Source organism: Hippopotamus amphibius, chromosome 9 (genome assembly GCF_030028045.1).
Source record: "Hippopotamus amphibius kiboko isolate mHipAmp2 chromosome 9, mHipAmp2.hap2, whole genome shotgun sequence".
NCBI lineage: Eukaryota > Metazoa > Chordata > Mammalia > Artiodactyla > Hippopotamidae > Hippopotamus > Hippopotamus amphibius.
The window spans coordinates 103,864,369-103,881,845 of record NC_080194.1 but is presented as its reverse complement, the minus strand read 5'-3'; the positions used below and the strand labels follow the sequence as shown (position 1 = coordinate 103,881,845).

Genomic DNA, 17,477 nt, shown 5'->3' with positions numbered 1-17,477 from the left:
GTGTGGGTGTCTGTGTGTGATCAGCGGTTGGAGAGAAAATGCAAGTCAGCACCTTCCTGAGCCTTGTCTTCATCATTTCTCTAGCTATATCTAGGGAGCCAGACAAGGACACACCTGAGAGGGGGACATGTCCCTGCTCTATCACTGACAGCCTTTCTGAACCTCCAGGGTCTCAATTTCCACATCTAACAAGATGAATAGTGCAGTGTTTGGGGTCTGATTCTAATACTCCAGCGTGACACAGCACAAGATATTGGGGGTATAGACGAAACAAGTTTGGCTGTGAGTTGACAATTGTTGAAACTGCATGCTGGGTCCCTAGGAGTTCATTTTACCATTCTCTCTACTTTGGGGCACGTTTGAACATTGTCATGAGGGTCCACTTCAAAAAATAAGGACAGGGGAGAAAAACAGTGTCTTCCTCGTACAGTCACTGTGAAAACCAGCGAAGATATGACAGTAACAGCTACAGCGGCACCATAACCATTTACTGGGCGCTTCTGGGGTGGCAGGCACCCAGCAGGATCCTGGTAAGTTCCTCCCCACTCTTCCGCGCGTCTGTAGGCCAATAGCAGCAAGTGCCTACAAGTAAGGGAATCCCTGGCCTGCCCACAAACTCCTCCCCTTTCTCTCCGCCCTCGACGGCCCCTCCTTCCGAGGCAGAGCTGGGCTGGGGCCCAGCAGGTGTGGGGTTAAGGCGGCCGGTCCCGGGGCCCCTGGAACAGGAGCGGCAACTGCACCAGCAGTGGCGGTGGCAGACCTGGCCCCGGGCCAGCTGGCCGGGAGCCCCAGGAGCGAGAGAGGGCGGAGGAAGGGGAGGAAGAGGGGAAGGAGGAGGAGGAGGAGTAGAGGAGCAGGCAGCAGGCCCGAGGAGGCAGGACTTCCTGGTGTGGGGGTTGTCAACAGCCCAGAAAGAGAAAGACCGAGAGGAGCGGAGGAGCGGCGAGAGACCCAGCGGTGCCACGCGGGAGGAGGCTTGGGAGAGCTGCTCGCGGCGACCACAGAGCCGGCTCCACCTGCAGGATCGGCGGGCTGAGCCGCCCCTCCCGTATCAGTCCGCAGACCCTTGGGGCTTCAGAGGCTGCGCCTGGGCTCCGCCAAGGAGGCGGGGGTTCCTTCTTTTCCGGACAGCAAACTTTCCGCGGAGGTGCCTTGCGGGGCGAGGTGCGGCCCCCGAAGAGGACTGGACAGCCTGTGATCGCCGCCTGCGCCCCCCGACCTGCTGGGGCCGGGAGGCCCCAGGGAAAGGGCAGCCCAACATCTTAGGCGGCCGAGACCCCCGGCCCAGCTCCGTGGCCGCGGCCGAGAGGTAGGGCTCTGGGCTGGGTGGGGCGGCGGGGCAGCGCCTGCCCCAGCGATGGGGGAGCTAGGGGGTGGGGGGCTTGGAGGCCCAGTACAGGCCTCCTGGAGGCCTGGCCGGGCTGAGCAGCGGCTTCACCCCTGTTCACGCAGGCCTTGGAGCCCTTGCTCCTGGGACGGTTTGAGTCCTGTGAGTTTGAATCCCAAAGAGGAATGCCCAACTTCGGGTCTGGGCCACCTCTTCCTGCTCTCTGAGCCCGCCCGGATCTGTCCCCTCTGCTCTGGTCTCCGTCATTTCTGTCTCTTTGTCTCTGGGTCTCTGGCGGTTTCCCCTTCCTCTCCCATTCTGCACCCCAGAGAGGAAGCCCCGGAGGTAGCCTGCCCACTGTTTTCTCACACATACACACACACTCTCTCTCTCTCTCTCTCTTCCAGTTTGCAAACTCAGCTCTGGAGTTCGGCAGCGACAGCAGCAGGAAAAACCTGCCCCTGCCCCCCCACTCCCGCTGCCTCCCCTCCCCTGTTCTCCCTTCACCAACCAGGCACCCCCAGTTCCTGCAAGGTCCTCCTGCCATGTCGGACCCAGACGTCCCCAGGGGCCCTGATGTCCCCGCCATGTGGCCCCCCTGTTCCAGGGGTGCTTGAGCTCCTCAGAGTCACCACCGCCCCCGCCCACCTTGGCCCAGTCCTGAGCCCCAGGGACCATGAGTGGGGGCAAGAAGAAAAGTAGTTTCCAAATCACCAGCGTCACCACGGACTACGAGGGTCCAGGGAGCCCAGGGGGTTCAGATTCCCCTGCCCTGCCGGCCCCCCCTGGGCCCCTACCCCGCCTGCCCAATGGGGAGCCCAACCCGGAGCCAGGGGGCAAGGGCACCCCCCGGAACGGCTCCCCGCCGCCTGGGGCCCCCGCCTCCCGTTTCCGGGTGGTGAAGCTGCCCCAAGGCCTGGGAGAGCCTTATCGCCGAGGCCGTTGGACGTGTGTGGATGTTTACGAGAGAGACCTGGAGCCCCCTAGCTTCGGCCGGCTCCTGGAGGGAATTCGAGGGGCCTCAGGGGGCAACGGGGGCCGATCTTTGGATTCCAGGTTGGAGCTGGCCAGCTTGGGCCTGGGTGCCCCTACCCCACAGCCAGGCCTGTCTCAGGGCCCCACCTCCTGGCTCCGCCCGCCCCCCACCTCCCCTGGACCTCAGGCCCGCTCTTTAACCGGGGGGCTGGGCCAGCTGGCAGTGCCCGGTAGGGCCAAGGTGGAGACACCCCCCCTGTCAGCCTCCCCATCCCAGCAGCGCCCCCCAGAGCCTGGGACAGGGGATGGCGCAGGCACTTCCCGGGCGGCCACGCCTCTGCCCTCCTTGAGGGTAGAAGTGGAGCCAGGGAGCTCAACAGCGGCGACCCCTCCACTGTCCCATGCGAAGGATGGAGCCCTGCGGCTGAGGATGGAGTTGGTTGCTCCAGAGGAGATGGGACAGGTAAGAGCTGCATTCCAGGGTTGGGGGAGACACCTGAGTGGCAGTGTTTGTCCATCTTGACCTTGGACCCCACTTCCATACTGACCTCTCCCCCCTCCATTGTCACCTGTCTGTCAGATCAGACAGCCCATCTTTTTTCTTCCTGCCATCTCACTTGGAGGTCTATTCCTGCTCCTCACATGGCCCTTGTTTTCTCTTTTAGGCTCCCTCTTCCCCATATTTTGCACTTTCTTTCTCTTTGGCCTTTCATTTGCTGCCTTTGGCCTGAGTCTCCATCTCCAGGTAGCTCAGTCCTGTTTCTTTCTCCATCATGCAGATGTGATCTCCTCACTTTGGCCTTCATCTTCTGTCTCTGTCTCACTTCTTCAGGCACTGAGGATGGAGGCCCCAGGCAGGGCTGGGGTGGTTGGGCCTCTGGGAGGGGGTGCTGCTGGGGTTGTGGGGGAAGGGCAAAAAGTAGGCATTCCACCATAAATCTCTCCTTTGCAGTCCCATCTCCAGTTGGGGGGGTGGGGCCTTCTTTCTTTCCACTAGCCACCCTCCCAGCCCCATCTCCAGGTTTATCCCAAGCCAAACTTCTCCAAGCCATTGAAGTATTGAGTGGGGGTGAGGGAACCCATTACAAGAATGGGGGTTTGGCTGGTTCATCCTTTCCACCCCCAGTTGTCTGTCTCGGTTCCCTGTGTCGGGTCTCTCCAGGATCAATCACTGGAGGTGGTCACCGTGGGGTGGGAGAGAGGTGGGAAGCAGCAGAGAAAGAGTTAAATCCTTTGCTCATTCTGCTTCCTGCCTCCAAAAGAGGAACAAGTCTGGGTTGGGGGGCAGGATGCCTGGGTCCTTGGGGTGGGGGGTGGGCAGCCAGGGATGTTGGATGTGTTTGTCCTGAAGGAGAAAATAACACCTTGGACGCGGGAGGGAAGGCAGGGAGTGTGAGGATGAGAACTTTTCCCCTTCCTGGCCTTGGGCACAAACCACAGTATAAAAATAACCTGAGACTGTGTGTCTGGGCCTTGTCAGGACTGGTCAGGACCGGCTCCCCCCACCCCCTCTTGGCCTCAAACTCACATTTCTTGCCACCCCCCACTTTTCTTGAGTTCTTTCATTCAGTTGCTACCCCAGGGGAGAAGATGGGTTTCCTTTACCAGTCCCTCTCCCCACGCTCTTCCAAATCAAGCCCCTTTGCCCCCAGCATTGGCTCTCTCTATTCTTAAGCCCTGCCTGAGCTTCCTTTGGGCCCACAAACCCTGCGCCTCTCCCCTCTGTGCCCCCAGCTCCCTTTCCTCCCCCCACGTCCTGATCTCCTCTTGGGTGCACGCATCTGTGCTGCTGTTCCCCTGCCCCAAAGTCTGTCTTCCTTCTACACTCCCCCACGCCTCTTCTCCCTGGGTTGCCTCTAACAGGGACCTGGGCCCCCTTCCTCTGTTCTGTCCCACCAACCACCCTGGACTCTCTGTTCTTGGCTTTTCCGAGAAGCCGGGGCCTCCTGGGGCCTCACAGAGGCGTCTTGTTCCTGTGGCCCCCGCCCTTTTGCAGCCACCCCCAGCGCCTGTTGGGCTGTGTGGGTCTACGCCCAGACTGCACCTCCCCCCATCCCCCCAACCCCCATTGAGCCAAGCTCAGGAGCAGAACTTCACCTGAGTCCCTAGAAGTTTGAGGGGAGAGGCTAGACTGGGTAGAGGAGGGGGGAAGGGGGAGGAGGTGGAGGACCAGTTTCTGAGGATTCATTCATTCTACAAATAGCTGTTGAACAAACTATAAGCTCTGCCCTCTGGAGCTTAACCTTCCAGCAGCAGAGAGGCAGAAATACTTTTAATTTCAGATAATATGAAAGGCTATAAAAAAAAATAGAACAGTTAAGTGGAATTCACAAGTCAAAGGATGGAGAAATGCCTCTCTGAGGAAGTGACATTTGAATCGCCTTAAGAAGTCAGGTGACAGAAGGCAACTGTCTGACTAGCCTCTGATTAGGAGTCCTGGTTCAGGTGCTGGAAGGGTACTGGAGTGCAGACCAGAGCCCCTCTGTGATACTCCATGAGCCACTTGTTGGAAGCTGTTTCTCTTGCCTTTAGTACCTGCCCTATGCCTTCCCCAGAGCCTGGGGAAAGAGGCTCTGTGGGGCAGGACACCTGGGTCCCTGGTCCTCAGAAGACAGAGGGGGGTATGTGGGAAGAGCCGGGGAAGGAGGAGGACTACTAGGCAAGTTTGTAAGGTGGTTGGATCCTTTCTCTTGTTCAATGTGACGGTTTCTACCTGTCTGTCTCCAGGTGCCTCCACTAGACTCTCGCCCCAGCTCCCCAGCCCTCTACTTCTTCCCTGATGCCGGTCTGGTTCACAAGTCTCCAGACCCCTTTGGAACAGCGGCTGCCCAGAGCCTCAGCTTGGCCCGCTCCATGCTGGCCATCAGTGGCCACCTGGACAGCGATGATGATAGGTAGGTGGGCTCTGGCTCCCCATCCAGCACCTGAGATAGCTGCGAGAAGCTGCCTGGTGGGTGTTCTTCCCCCAACTTGAACTTGAAGAGGACCTCTTAAACAGAGAAGCCTGGCCTGGGCATAGTACACTGGGCAAAGCTGATCTGAGACCTCCTCCCTCTCCGTGGAGAGAGCTGGGTGGGACTGCCTGGCTTAGGGCTGTCAAATCGTAGACTTTTTTAGAGTTTGAAGGGAGTCATTGTTGTCAAATTCCAGAGCTCTTGCAGATTTAGCGATCATCTGGCCAACCCTAAGAATTTACTGGCAAATGTGCAGGAGACCAGAATAGGGAGTCGGTCTTCCGGTTCTCCCTCTCCCTACCGAGGCGAATGGGACTCCTGCCTGTAGAGGTAACATCCTTAGGACCCATCCTTAGACTGCTTTAGGATCCTGGGACCTCTGGTACCAAGAAAGCATGTCCCTAAGGTTCTGTCCTCTGTGCTAGCATCACCACGGGGGCTGAGCCCTCCCTGGGGGCCAAGGCCAAGCTGAAGCCATGGAGAGGCCGGCTGTCGGTCATAGGGAAGGTATAGGAGAGCGGGATCTGCTGGGGTTTGCCTTTCAGGGGAGAACATCCCACTCGTGGCACGGTGGGCTGAACTTCCTCTTTTGAGGGCCAGTTTTCAACATAGGAATGTCAGCAGGCTGAAAGGGGAGGAACAAAATCACCAGTCAGATGGCCAAGCTGCTGCCTTCTGGTTGTGCACTGATAGCAACCCAGGAGAGGGGCCAGGGAGTCGCCACTTTTATTTTGGAGGGAGGAGTGGGACTTCCTGTTTGAGGTCCTGGGGGGAGGGACTTCCTGTTTGGAAGGCACTAAGGGGTGGGGATTAGTGGCTGCTGGGGGACTTATTCCAGTGGGGACTTTCGGCTTCCTGCCTTTCACTCACGTGGCGCCCTTCCTTCTCGAATCGGGGACTAAGTCCCTGGTGGGGCCAGAGAGGAAAGAGGAGGGGTGATAGGGGCCAGTGGGATAGAGGGCGAGGTGCCTGGTGGAGTCACTTGGAGGATGAGGGACAGAGAAGGGCTGGGCAGGGCCGCATCTGGGCTCCTTGCTTCAAAGAATGTGTGATGTGTGAGGTTGGCCAGGGCCGGGAGAGTCACCTGCCCCCAGCGCTGCTATTCTCAGCGTTTCCCACCCGCTCCCCCTCCCACTTGGGAGGTTCCCTGGCACTGAGGGCTCCCTGTCCCTCCCCCACCCCTGTTGATTTCAGAGGCCAGCCTCCTGCTTTCTCTTAGAGCGTTCTGCCTCCAGAAGCCTCCTCAGCTCTATTCTTTTGGCTTGTCCCCTCCCTCCCTTCCTCCCTCTGTCCCACCCCCTCAAACACCCCAGTCTGCCTCCCAGCCTCCACTTTACCCTGCTGAGCTCCAAGTCTCTTGGGCTCCAGCCCAGCCCCGCCCCTCAAGTTCCACCCTGCTGGGCCAGCGGGTTTGGGTTGGGCCACCTCCTTGGCCCCCTGGAATGGGGTGTGTAGCCCCCACCCCACCTCTCTGGTGTGCCTGGAGCTGGCAGCACAGGGTCTGAGTGGCATGGGACTCATGGGACCCATGGCATGGGACCTCCCTTTTGAGAGGGGAGGTGGGCTAGGGTATTTAGTGCCTGGATCCCAGATGGGGAGTTGGGGGTGCCTGACCAATTCTAGAATCTGGAGATGGAAAATAGAGGGTGCATGGTGAATTCAAACTGTTCGCCTGCTCCTGGGTCGCAAGAACCTTCGTGTCCCCAACAGGGCCTGGCAGTTGGGAGGTACTTAAATAAGTAGATGGATGGATGGATGGATGGATGGATGGATGGATGGATGGATGGATGGATGGGTAAGGGGATGAGTGGATGGGTGGATGAATGGGTAGATGGCCAGCATGGGGGATCCAGGCATTACAGGGAATGAATTCTAGGAACTCAGGAAAGGAAAGGTACATTTGTTTATTCAGTGTTTCCTTGGGGTCAGATGCTACCTTTTATCTCATATAATCCTAAGAGCAGCCCCATGATACCCACTTTCCAGATGAAGAAACTGAGACTCAGAGGAGGAAGGTTTTAGAAACTTGCCCAAGGTCACCCAGCTAGCAAGTGGCAGGACTGCTGTTGCAGCCTGTGTCGGACCCCAGAGCCACTTTCTCTCCGCTTTCCTACTGGGATGCCGGTGTCCCAGTAGAAGAGGAGGACGCAGCCATCTCTGGGATGCCCTTTCTCTCCAGGACAGAGGCAGGGACAGCTCTCCCAATCCGGGCAAGGAGCCATCCTCCCCACCTCCCTGGCCTGGCCCTGCCCCAGAGGCACCACAGATCCGGGAGGGAATGTAGACGAGGCAGCCGGATGCCACTTTGTTGGCCTCGGGCCCAGCCCCTGGGGGCTCCTCAAAACACGGTGAGGGAGCAGGGCTGGCCTTTGTCCCCAGGATCAGAGCCTCCCCACCTCTCCCAGACGTCCTGTTTCTTCAGCTGACCCTCATTTTGAGGCAGTGCATTTGACCTTCAGAAAGGAAGACCAGCCTCTACAGCTGTCCTTGCCCTAGGACCTAAGAGTCCTGCAGGGCCAGAGTCCCCAGTTGTGTACGTCATGCACTGCACAACTCCAGGGGGCGCCACTCACATTTGAAGTCACTGTTAACACTTGAAGTCATGAAAGTTTTTGAGAAAATGGCAATAAGTGTCTTGAAAAGTTTTACGCTAATTCACGCAAAGTTGCTTTGGGGGCTTGTGGTGAAGGCTGATCCCATGCAGTCCACCCCAAGCGACCTCCTGACCCTGCTCAGGGATTCCAGCACAGTGCCGGGCGATCCCTCACTCAGGGGTTCTCAAAGGGAGGGCTTGGATTGCCAGAGTCCTGGTCCCTTGAAGTGTTAACGTTAGAATGTGCCAGTGGAAAGTGCTGTAAAACCTCCCCAGTGCCAGACAAACAGGAGAGAATCATCTCTCAGCCAACAAATGTTTATTGTTGTATCATTCCTTTATTGCTGGCAAGAAGGAGCAACTTACTTGGCATCTTTACTGAGTGTCCGTCAAGCAAGGCCAGTGTTCCTGTTCCTGTGAATCTGCCCCTCTTTGGTCTCTGTGTCTGTGTGTACTGGATGGGGGAGGGGGGGTTCTGTGGTGGCCCAGTCTCCACCCAGGTTTCTCAGTTTGAAATAGCTTGAAAACTGCTTTGGTGCCCCAGCTGGCTGGCCCTCCCTCTGCTCTTAAACTTGTCCTCTTCCCCCAAACCTGAGGAGTCCCAGGTGTCCTTCCCCCACCCCATCCTGCCCTGCTCTCTTAGGCCTGGTCACCCTCTTGGTTACTCCACCTTGTCCGTGCCTTCTGCACCCGAGCTTGGATGGGAAATGGAAAATTCCCAGCACCCTTGTGCTCCCTTCCTGGTTGCAGGGCCTCATCCAAGGGTCACCTTGGATTGAGTGCTAATTCCCCCCACAGGGAAGCAAGTTGGAGCTGACAACCAGGAGAGAGGGCTTGACAGGGGAGTACAAGGGCAAGGGAGGCAGCATGTTGGAGCCACCTTCCCTGAGACGCGCGAAGGTGGGGGCTGGAGGTCAGGATTGGTGATCCTGCAGTACTGGGGGCCACAGGTGGAGAGCTGGTTCCCGGGGCTGAGGCAGAAGCTGGATAGGGTTGGGTGGTGAGCCGTGGGGTGAAGCAGGAACCTGGGGCCTAAATGGTGGGGAGAGGGAGCCTTGGGGAAGAGGACAGGGTGCAAAGGACAGTGCAGGCCCTGGGCCATGGAGAGACTGGCTTGAGGCAGAGCCAGGTTCTGGGACCCAGTCTGGCCCTGGGGACTGTTGAGCCAGGCCTGAGTCGACCTCTGGTGGCCACTTAGTAAACTGCAGCCAGATGTGCTCTCCCTTCCTGGTCAACCAAGTCTTCAAAGCGCCTGCTCCTATTCCCAGTATCCCACCTCCAGCCTCACCTTCCCACCTCTCCTTAAGCCTTCGCTCCCTCCAAGATCCTAGACACCAGGCTCGGGTCCCAGGTCCATAGGCTGGTAGTACTTGTCTTTCAGGCTCTGTTTCTGTTGCCATGGTAACCTTCCCCATTCCTCCTCACTGTCACCATGGGAGGTGGGGGACCCTCTGGCTAGGCCCCAGGGGTCATCCCTGATGTGGGCTTTGTGTTTCGGGGAGGTGCTTATAGTCCAGGGAAGACCATAAGCAAATCAGAAACACCCCACCCCCTCACCTTCACTCTCTTACCTCCCAGATGAGAGCAGCTGAGGCCTTGAGGGAGGCCAGTATTCGCCCAGAGGGTGCAGGATGGGGTCAGTGGTGGGAAGAGGCCTCCCAGGGCCAGGCTTTCCCTCACCCTTCACACCCTTCCCTGACCCAGGTCTCTGGCCCTGCAGCCCCTCCCCCGACTCAGCCCACCAGCTGACTGTCCTCAGCTGGCCCCCTCCCCTCCACTCTGGGATTGGTGCCAGGGTGAGAAGGGGACACTGGCACTGACCGCGTCTGGGAATTCCCGCCCACCATGGAGCCAGCGGGAGGGGGTCCCCGTGTCCCTGAGGAGCCAATAGCAGCCAGGCTTTGCCCTGGGGGGCGGTGTATATCTTTCAGGCCAGCACCCCCTAGGCACTGTCTCCTTTCTGCCTGCCTGGCACCAGCGAGACTCTGCTTTGCCCGGGGGGCTTTGAGCCCCCCCAGGCAGTTTTTCTGATACAGCCCTCTCCCTCTGGGGGGGCCCGAGGACCCTTTCCCCTTGGGGATGGCCCAGCCAGGGGTCTCTGTCAAGTCCCTGGTGTCCTCGTATGAGACCCGAGTGGTGGGGACGGCTCCGGGGCCTCCCTGGAAAAGGGGCTGTGTCTCCTCTCCTTGCTCCCCTCGGGGAGCATCCCCCATCCGAGGGGCATCTGGACCTCCACCCCACCGGGGCCTGGGGGGGCCTGGGCAGCGGCCCTCACCCCGCCGGGGGATGGACAAAACCCTCCTCTCCCTGATTCTCTGCTGTCACAGGTACAGGCAGGGGCGTGGGTGGGAGGCTGCAGTGAACGGGGCTTGTGGAGGCGGCCAGAGTCTGCTCCGAGAAGCACCTGGAAGGCAGTCGGCTGGGGTGTCCAGACACCTGGCTTGGCACCTGCTCCTCCTCCTCATCTCTCATCTCCCTGTGTCTCTCCAGTGGTTCCGGAAGCCTGGTTGGCATTGACAACAAGATTGAACAAGCCATGGTAAGAGAAGCCATCTTGGTCCTAGCAGGTCCCGGTTCATGTGCTGATGCTCAGGCCCCTGCCTCTGCTGGCCGACCCAGTGTTCCATCCCTGCTGTCCTTGTTATTAGGGAACACTGACTCCCAGCTCCTTGACCTGCTCTCAGCTGGGTTCCCTTGGGTCCTCCGTCCCCACCTGTCTCCACCTGAACCCTTGATATATCTTGGCTCCTAGCCTGCTCCTGGCCCCCATCTCTGTCTTTGAGCCCCGACCTTGCCTCTGTCCGGCATCCTTACCCATCCCCATCCCCCACCCCCTGCCCCTTCCCTGTCTGCCTTCTTCCCCAGTGGTCCCCTGTCATCTGGGAGCAGGAAGATCTCCCACACCCAGCTCCTCAAGGCACTGGGCAGGGGATGAGGTTGAGGTGGCCTGGGACCCCTGACGCTTTGCCTATCCCTGGACCCCCAGGACTTGGTGAAGTCCCACCTCATGTTTGCGGTCCGGGAGGAGGTGGAGGTGCTGAAGGAGCAGATCCGGGACCTGGCCGAGCGGAACGCCGCGCTGGAGCAGGAGAATGGACTGCTGCGTGCCTTGGCCAGCCCCGAGCAGCTGGCCCAGCTGCCTTCCTCGGGGGTCCCGCGGCTTGGGCCCCCAGCGCCCAATGGGCCCTCAGTCTGAGCCTCCCTTTCCTCACAATGTGCCTTTGGGGGCCGCCACAGCTGCTAGGCCTTGCGCCAGCTGCCTGCCCCCTCTTCCTATGCAGCTTTAATGCCCCCTGATCCCTAGGGATGGGAGTTGAAGGCTCAGGAGTGGCCTGTCCCCCGCCCTTCCTTGATCTATCCATAGTGCCCTGGTACTGGGCTGGGGCATCCCTAGACATTGACGGAGGAGGGAGGGCATCAGGATGGGGTGTTAGATGGAGAGCCCCTCCTCCCTCCCTAAGGGTCAGTGTTCTGGGAACCCCGGCGACAGATGGCTTGGGGGAGTTGGAGGCTCCCTGGCACACATCCCCTCCTTGTTCCCCAGAGTGCCCCCCTCTCCTCTGCCCAGGGGAGGGAGTATGGACAGTATCTGGAAGTTCTGGGATTCAGGTTGTTATTAAAGTAATAATTATAATTAAAAAATCCGAAGAAACTTGAATCTGGAGGTTGCCATCTCGTTGCTTGTGTCCAGATAGGGGACCTCACCAACAGTTTCCACTTGTGGGAGAAAAGCTTGAGGCTGTGGGCCCCCCTGGAGATCTCGTCCAGCCTTGGGAGGTTTCCTGTGGCTCCTAGTGGAGATGCGGGAGGAAAAGGCAGACAGTGGGCTGGGTCCTGGGAAGGGGCAGGCAAGGCGAGGCAGAGGGAGGGGGGGCGGGGAGGGAGGGTGTCCGCCCACGTGCTGGTGGGGGACAGGGGAACAATGGGGCCTTTGGTGATTGTGCGGGATCCACCCCCAGCTTCCCAGCGTGTCCCCTCTGCGGGCTGGATCCGGGTGGCTGCTTGGGGGCAGGACGGGGGGCCCTGAATGGGCCCCTTGTCTCAACGCTGGGTGTGGGCCAGGCTCCCCGGGCACACGGTGCCCTCGCCAGGCCTGGCCAGCCTCCGTGGCCTCCACCCCCAGCTGGCTGAGGATGGGGCCCTGTGGGTGAGCAGGCCCCTCCCCGACAGCCTCGGCTCTGGCCCAGGCAGAAGAGGCAGGTAGGGAGAAGGACCCCGTCTAGTGGGGGAGGGGGGAAACAGCAGCCTACACTTCAGGAGAACCCTGGCCCCGACTAGGGGGGGACCTGCGGAGAGCGGGCTCCTGGAGGCAGACCTGGTTTGGACTCCCCACCCTGTAGCTCCCTAGATTTACGACTTGGGCAGGTTCTTTGATTTTTCTGAATCTCAGCTTCTTCCTGCGTAAAATGGCACCGGCAATAATAGCTACCTGAAGGGCAACGGGGAGGGTTACATGACATCATACATGGGAAATGCCCAGGGAGTACCGGGTGCTCAATCAATGTTAGTTTACCTTCCTTGGATTTGGGGGAAGGAGGGCCAAGGGTGCAAGGATTGGTTCCGGGGGTCCTGGAAGGACCTTGGGGTTTGGGGTCAGGGCCAGGCAGGCTCTCACAATGGACTAGAACTCTCCCTCCCCCTGGGTTCTCATCCACTTTGATTCCTCTCCCTGCCCCAGGGAGGGGAGGAAGGGCCTAGGATGAGTCACCGGTGGGGGGGGGGATCTTTCCTCCTGGATTCTCTATTTCTTTCCTCACTGCTGCGCTTGAAGCTCCCCAGAGACCCCTTAGGTGGCAGCCACTGGCCTGCAGCCTGTTGCCTTCCCCCTCCCCACTGATCTAAATGCTGGTTCTGCCCCCTACTTGGGGCTCGTCTATCGGGAGAAATGGCTGTGGTCTTGAGGTTCTTCCGATGGATTTGGCGCAAGATTAGTCGCTGGGTGAGTTTCAGAGACCGCCCCCGCCTCTTGACAAGCTGGGGTGGGAGATGCTGCTCAATGACCTCTAGGTCACAGAAACCCCCTACTCCCTTACCTGGCCTCCCTCCTCTCCTGGCCTCCTGTGGCCAAGCAAGACGAGGAGGGAGGAGGTGAGGGCCAGGACATCTGGGGAGAAGGCTGCCCCTTCTCCTCTGGGCCTTCCCTTCTCCTGACTGCTGTCTCTTGCTCTGCCCCCCTCTTCTGTCTCTCCTCTCCCTGTCTCGGTTCTTAGGTTTTCTTCTGGAAACACAAAGCGAAGTCAACTATCGTGGAAGGCACTGACTCCAAGAAAAATGAGTTGAAGGTGGAGAAGACTTCCAAGATGTCTGAGACTTTCAAGTCAGTTGAGTCCCCCAAGGAGGCTAAGGTCTCCAAGATGGATGTGTCCCCCAAGGTGGCTGACTCCTGTGTGTTGGCCAAGACCACCACGGATGGGGCTGCGGTGGAGGCGGGCCGTGGGCGGAGATCACTGTTGCAGCTGCCCCGGACTGCTGTCAAATCTATCTCCACGCTCATGGTCTCTGCCCTGCAGTCTGGCTGGCAGATGTGCAGCTGGAAGGTCAGCACCATGTCCCCCTTGTCCCCAGCAGAGCCCTGACCCTGCCCAGTCCCCCATGACTCATTCATGCCGGTGGGAATGTAAAATGTTGTGGCTGCTCTGGAAAAACAGTTCTGTCAGTTCTTCTGAAACTAAACGTGCAGTTATCATATGGCCCAGGGATTGTACTCATGGGCATTTATTCCAGATAAGTGAAATCTTATGTTCACACAAAAACCTGTACGTGAGTGTTCATAGCAGCTTTACTCACGATAGCCCAAACCAACCCAGATGTCCTTCAGTGGGTGAGCGGTTAAACTGTGATGCACCCACACCATGGCACGCTGCTCAGCCACGTAAAGGAACAAACTACTGATACATGCGACAGCTCGGATGGATCTCCAGGGAATTATGCCGAGTAAAAACAACCAATCCCAGAAGGTCATATATCGTAGGATTCCATTTATACTATAGACCATTCCAGAAATAACGAAATTAGAGAAGTGGAGATCTGATTAGTGGTTTCGTGGTTGCCAGGTGCTGCTCAGGGAGGGAGAGAGAGGGCAGGTGGGTTGGTTATAGAAGGGCAGCGTGAGGAAACCTTGTGATGATGGAAATCTCCTGTATCTTGACTATAGTAGTTGGGTACATGAACCTCCACATATGATATAAAATTGGGCAGAATTCCACACACACACACACACACACACACACACACACACACACACACGAGTACAAGTAAAACTGGAGAAATATGAATATGAGATCAGTGGATTGTGTTGATGTCAATATCCTATGATACTGTACTAGAGTTTTGTTTTTTTTTTTTGGCACACGGGCTTAGTTGCTCCGTGGCACGTGGGATCTTCCTGGAGCCGGGATCGAACCCGTGACCTCTGCATTGTCAGGCAGATTCTTAACCACTGCGCCACCTAGGAAGCCCCTGTACTAGAGTTTTGAAAGATTTTACTGTTGGGGGAAAATCGGTAAAGAGTATAAGGAAATCTGTTATTTCTTACAAGTGCATGTGAACCTACAATTATCTCAAAGTCAAAATTTTAATTTAAAAAGAGAAACGTCTAGATCACCACCAGATCAATTTATTTTAGTTTTGAATTAGGTATTACTGCACTAATTGTTAAAAGTTCATCTGGGGACTTCCCTGGCGGCCCAGTAACCTCGCTGTCACTGCCGAGGCCCAGGTTCAGTCACTGGTCAGGGAACTAAGATTGTGCAAGCCTCCCTGTCCTATGGAGGGAGGTCAGAAGGGGCCAAGAGGAGAGAGGCAGGAAGATCCACAGGAGCTGTTGCAGTCTAGACCAAGAGGGAAGAATGCCCTGGATGGGGAGAGGGGCATCAGGTGGAACGAGTTAATGGATTGGGTTGATATTTAAGAGGTAGAATTGTTGTGCCTGGTGGTTGATTGCATGAGGGTGAGGGGAGAGGGAGAGACAAACGTGAAAGCAGGCTGGAGTCATTCGCTGGGAGCAGAGCAGACTTAGTGGAGAAAGTGACGAACTTAGGGTGTTGGGACAGGATGAGTTGAAGTGTCAGAGGGACATCTGCAGAGAGACATCTACGAGGCAGTGGGATATTCAGGCCTGGAGGTCAGGAGAGAGCTTTGGGTTGGAGACAGAGGTCGGGTGTCATTCTGTCCTTCATTTTAATGTGCTTTCCGTGGAACCCTATTGGGGACTCAAAAGTGGGTCAGACATGGTCTCCCTGTCTTCCAGGAACTTGCACGCTGGTACTGAAAACAGATGAGTCCATAGAACAAACTGTATGAAACATGGTATGACAGGGCAAACACAAGAGAGACAGCCGGAGAAGGCTACCTGGAGGAGGCAGTGCCCAAGCTGAGGCCTGACAGAGGTGGAATTCCACAAGCCTTTGCTGTTTATCTGCAGGTCGTTCAACCAGCGGTTTCCCCCTAGACCATGCTGTTCACCTGTGCTCATTTTCTCTCTTTCACAGTCATCTGTGAGTTCTACTTCAGTTGCCTCCCAGATGAAGACTGGGTCCCCTTTGCAGTCGCGAGAGGCTGAGATGCTGCGGGAAGTGTACCTGGTGCTGTGGGCCATTCGGAAACAACTGCGGCAGCTGGCCCGCAGGCAGGAGAGGAGGCGCCGGCGCCACATCCGGGCCCATACCTGCCCCCAGCCTGACCCAGTTCAGGGCCTGAAACAGGATGCTCGGAGTCCCCTCTAGGGGGGAAGCCCACATCCTCAGAAAGCCCCCACCTCACTCTTAGGTAAGGGTGATTGGACAGGTTAGGTCAGCAGGCCAGGAGTTGTGGGTGAGGAGAAGTTTTCATACTGTGATGTCTCATCGGGACCCCAAGTCCTGGCCTGGGGTCCCACACACTCCCCTTCATTCCATTATCAAAATGTTGGGGAATAAATATCAGATATTTCTGAGTAGATATAGAGTGTGTTTGTGGATGGCCAGAGGCACTGAGGGGAACTTGGGTGGAATAGGAAGGGGCACCTGAGGCGCCAGCCGAAATATGTGTGGGAGTAAACTGGGGGGGGGGGGGGGGGGGGGTGCCCACACACAATTCTAGGAGCTGAATTGCCTCTGGCAACTCTACCCAGCCGGTAACGATAGCATCGTTGGCACCCGTTCGTTGAGGACTCGCTGGGTACCAGCTGCCGAGCCCGGGCTCTCCCTGGAGACCTACGAGACAGACTGTTGCAGACGTTATAGGACTCGTACAGGGCCCTCCGTGTAGAACGAGACCTGGCTGGAAACTCCGCCTCCGCAGCCAGCCCGTCGTCCTGCCTCTCTGGCGCTCTCGGGCCCGGCCATGGCGAGGGTCGGGGTCCTGCACTTGGCGGCCGCGCACGCGCATCAGGCCCCCGCCGAGAAGACCGAAAACTACATCTCCCAGGGTGCCCGGTGGCGAGGCGGAGCCGCGGGGGGCAGCGGGCTTGGCGGTCTGAGAGCGCGGGAGGGTGCCGGCCTGGCGCCGCGGGAGCCGTGGCGGGACAGCGTGGCGATCTGGCGGGAGGTTGGGGGGCGGGGGCAACACGAGGGGAGACCGTCGATGGAACCGCAAGTCCCCTCTCCGCCTTAGCCGGCCCTCTTGCCCGGCCACGCGAGGGCGCAGAGGTGGCTCCCCAAGGAAAAGCAGGGATATTTCGCAAGACGGCAAAATTCGGGGATGGCAGAGTTCACAGGGCTGGGAGGTGGGGGAAGGAGCCGGAGCCTGGGGGGCAGCAGAGGCCCCGGGAACGGGGGAGGGCCAGCTGCGCTGCTCGCTCTTGCTCACCGAGAGGTTAGATGTTTGTAGGAGGCGGTGGGCGTAAGCAAAGCTGGGAGCCGGTGAGGAGCACAAGGGATGGTTTGCTGGAAACACCCAGTTTACTAGGAAAGTCAGCAAACTCTCCCCCGACTTCCCCCGCAGCTCTGGCAAAGTTTGGCCCCATTGCTGGGAATCCGAGTGGCTTTTCCCAAAAGTCGGCAGCATCCCCCTCGGCTGCCCTGCCCTATGCCCTGCAGCTCTGCTACCCTGAGCCTGTTAGCTTGCACCGCACCCCAACATTTACAGCCCTGGTAATACCACCCAGCATTTTATTAAACACCTACTGTGACTATTTTTGTCTTGTTCTCAGTACTGTAATTCTCACGATGGCTTTATAATGAAGTATTATCACATTTTTTAGAGAGGAAAACTGAGGGACAGAAAGGTCATGCTTAAGACTGCAGCTTGCATTCATCCAATGAGTCTAGCTCACACAGGACATGTTACACACACATACATGTTACATAGCAGGTATTCCATACATGAATGCAGTGGCTTCAGCAGGAATCAGTCCTGAGTTTAGCCTGAAGCCAGGCAGGACCTCAAAACATTCTGGGGCCTTCAATCACCCGTCATTCACCACATCTCCATTATGTGCCTGGAACTGTTCTGGGGCCAAACAGGCTATGGTGGGTCTGTGTCCCAGGTAGCCTGGAGGTTTAACGGGTCCCAGGGATTTGGAGTACGGTAGTACCTCACTGTCTAAGGTCTGGAATCAGCCCCTCCAAATCCTTAGAGATGTGCACCTCTTCCTATTGGAGACCTAAGCTTTCCGTGAGAAGAGGGTAGGAAGACTGGGCACCCCTGA

At 57.8% G+C, this 17,477-nt stretch overlaps 2 protein-coding genes across 2 annotated transcripts; both read left to right on the top strand.

The window, feature by feature from the left end:
* The first annotated feature begins 685 nt into the window (after positions 1 to 685).
* On the top strand, positions 686 to 11,507 carry TSC22D4 (TSC22 domain family member 4). Its single transcript, XM_057749808.1, has 5 exons — positions 686 to 1,309; positions 1,735 to 2,765; positions 5,030 to 5,196; positions 10,340 to 10,388; positions 10,836 to 11,507. Exons 2-5 carry the CDS (start codon positions 2,004 to 2,006, stop codon positions 11,043 to 11,045), a joined length of 1,188 nt encoding a protein of 395 aa, XP_057605791.1. The 5' UTR covers positions 686 to 1,309; positions 1,735 to 2,003; the 3' UTR covers positions 11,046 to 11,507.
* Positions 11,508 to 11,734: 227 nt separating this feature from the next.
* On the top strand, positions 11,735 to 15,785 carry SPACDR (sperm acrosome developmental regulator). The gene is made up of 3 exons (XM_057749810.1): positions 11,735 to 12,788; positions 13,060 to 13,386; positions 15,340 to 15,785. Exons 1-3 carry the CDS (start codon positions 12,735 to 12,737, stop codon positions 15,571 to 15,573), a joined length of 615 nt encoding a protein of 204 aa, XP_057605793.1. The 5' UTR covers positions 11,735 to 12,734; the 3' UTR covers positions 15,574 to 15,785.
* The last annotated feature ends 1,692 nt before the right edge of the window (positions 15,786 to 17,477 follow it).

Excerpts from the sequence above, each read along its gene's own strand:
- SPACDR (XM_057749810.1), top strand. The coding sequence starts at position 12,735 with ATGGCTGTGGTCTTGAGGTTCTTCCGATGGATTTGGCGCAAGATTAGT. Across the intron at positions 12,789-13,059 it reads GGCGCAAGATTAGTCGCTGG|GTTTTCTTCTGGAAACACAA; the intron begins GTGAGTTTCAGA and ends CTCGGTTCTTAG. Across the intron at positions 13,387-15,339 it reads GGCAGATGTGCAGCTGGAAG|TCATCTGTGAGTTCTACTTC; the intron begins GTCAGCACCATG and ends TCTCTTTCACAG.
- TSC22D4 (XM_057749808.1), top strand. The coding sequence starts at position 2,004 with ATGAGTGGGGGCAAGAAGAAAAGTAGTTTCCAAATCACCAGCGTCACC. Across the intron at positions 2,766-5,029 it reads CTCCAGAGGAGATGGGACAG|GTGCCTCCACTAGACTCTCG; the intron begins GTAAGAGCTGCA and ends GTCTGTCTCCAG. Across the intron at positions 10,389-10,835 it reads ACAAGATTGAACAAGCCATG|GACTTGGTGAAGTCCCACCT; the intron begins GTAAGAGAAGCC and ends CTGGACCCCCAG.